The sequence below is a fragment of the Mastomys coucha genome, unplaced genomic scaffold (assembly GCF_008632895.1).
Source record: "Mastomys coucha isolate ucsf_1 unplaced genomic scaffold, UCSF_Mcou_1 pScaffold4, whole genome shotgun sequence".
Lineage (NCBI taxonomy): Eukaryota > Metazoa > Chordata > Mammalia > Rodentia > Muridae > Mastomys > Mastomys coucha.
In genome coordinates this window covers 10,451,779-10,452,895 of record NW_022196910.1, presented here as the reverse complement: position 1 = coordinate 10,452,895, position 1,117 = coordinate 10,451,779, and the positions used below count along the sequence as shown (strand labels likewise).

General features: G+C 44.4%; 1 protein-coding gene across 1 annotated transcript in view; it reads right to left on the bottom strand.

Annotated features, from left to right (window-relative positions):
- Positions 1-1,082, bottom strand: part of LOC116076510 (putative sperm motility kinase W) — a gene marked incomplete at its 3' end in the record, with an annotated part of 1,447 nt that extends 365 nt beyond the window's left edge. Inside the window, exon 1 of the mRNA XM_031350341.1 lies at positions 4-1,082. Within this exon, the coding sequence (XP_031206201.1) occupies positions 4-971 (968 nt within the window). The remainder of the gene's footprint in view (positions 1-3) is intronic.
- Positions 1,083-1,117: the final 35 nt, after the last annotated feature.

Genomic DNA, 1,117 nt, shown 5'->3' with positions numbered 1-1,117 from the left:
ATCTGTTCTTTTAAAAGCAAATACGTTCCCATGTTTTCATCAAACATTTTCTTCTGCAGTGATTCTAAAATCTCGTTGGCATTAAACCCCATGTCACAAAGTATGTCTATGATGTTGTAATCTGGGTAGGTATCAGTCGGGATAGTTACTTGACATTTCATGACCCAGGAGTGTCTCTCAATGTCTTCGATGGAGGGTCTCATCTCCGGGGGAACTGTGAGGATCTGGTGGATTAAATTTTCAAGTGTCCCAGAGAAGTTACATGGAATACGATAGGTCCCCGTGATAATCTTGTTCTCCATCATTTTCATGATTCTTCCTGTGAAGGGGTAGTACCCAGTGGTGATGAAATAGAGTAGCACACCCAAACTCCAGATATCAGCCTTTCTGCCATCATATGGCTCTCCTAGAACAAGCTCTGGGGCATGAAAGACCTTGGTCCCGCACTTCTGGTTCAGGAGTCTTCCAGGGCGGCACTTTGCGGCCAGTCCAAAGTCTGTCAACTTCATGTTACCCTCTGCATCTTTTAGTATATTTTCCGGTTTGATGTCTCTATGGATGATGTTACTGTTATGGAGGTATTTTACGGCTGCCACTATCTGTCCGAATGCTTTCTTTGCCTCTTTCCCCTGCAGTGGGCCATGCTGATGAATTAAATTAAATAAGCTTCCTTCTGAACAATATTCAAGAACAAAGTTCACATGGCTTGGTGTTACCATCACCTGGAAGAGGCGAATAATATTGGGATGGTTTAGCCTCTGCAGTATTGCTTGTTCTGACTGGATATCGCTCATGGCCTTCTTGCTGATTTCAATCATTTTGATGGCAACCAGGGCTTTAGTTTTCAGGTGCCATGCCAATTTCACAGTGCCAAATGAACCTTCGCCAAGGTAGAAAAAGACCCTATATTGACTTCCCAAATCATTCACATTAGAGGTGCTGGCCATGAGGCTATGTTTTCCCTGTGCCATGGTGCACACAGGTTGTGAGGTTCAACAACCTGACAATTTACAAACTTGATAGCTCTTACCAAGTCCCACAGGCCACCCAAACCAGCTCCCTGCTCTGTATGGACAAATACAACAGGCCGGTCCACAGTCTTATACAGAGGACACTC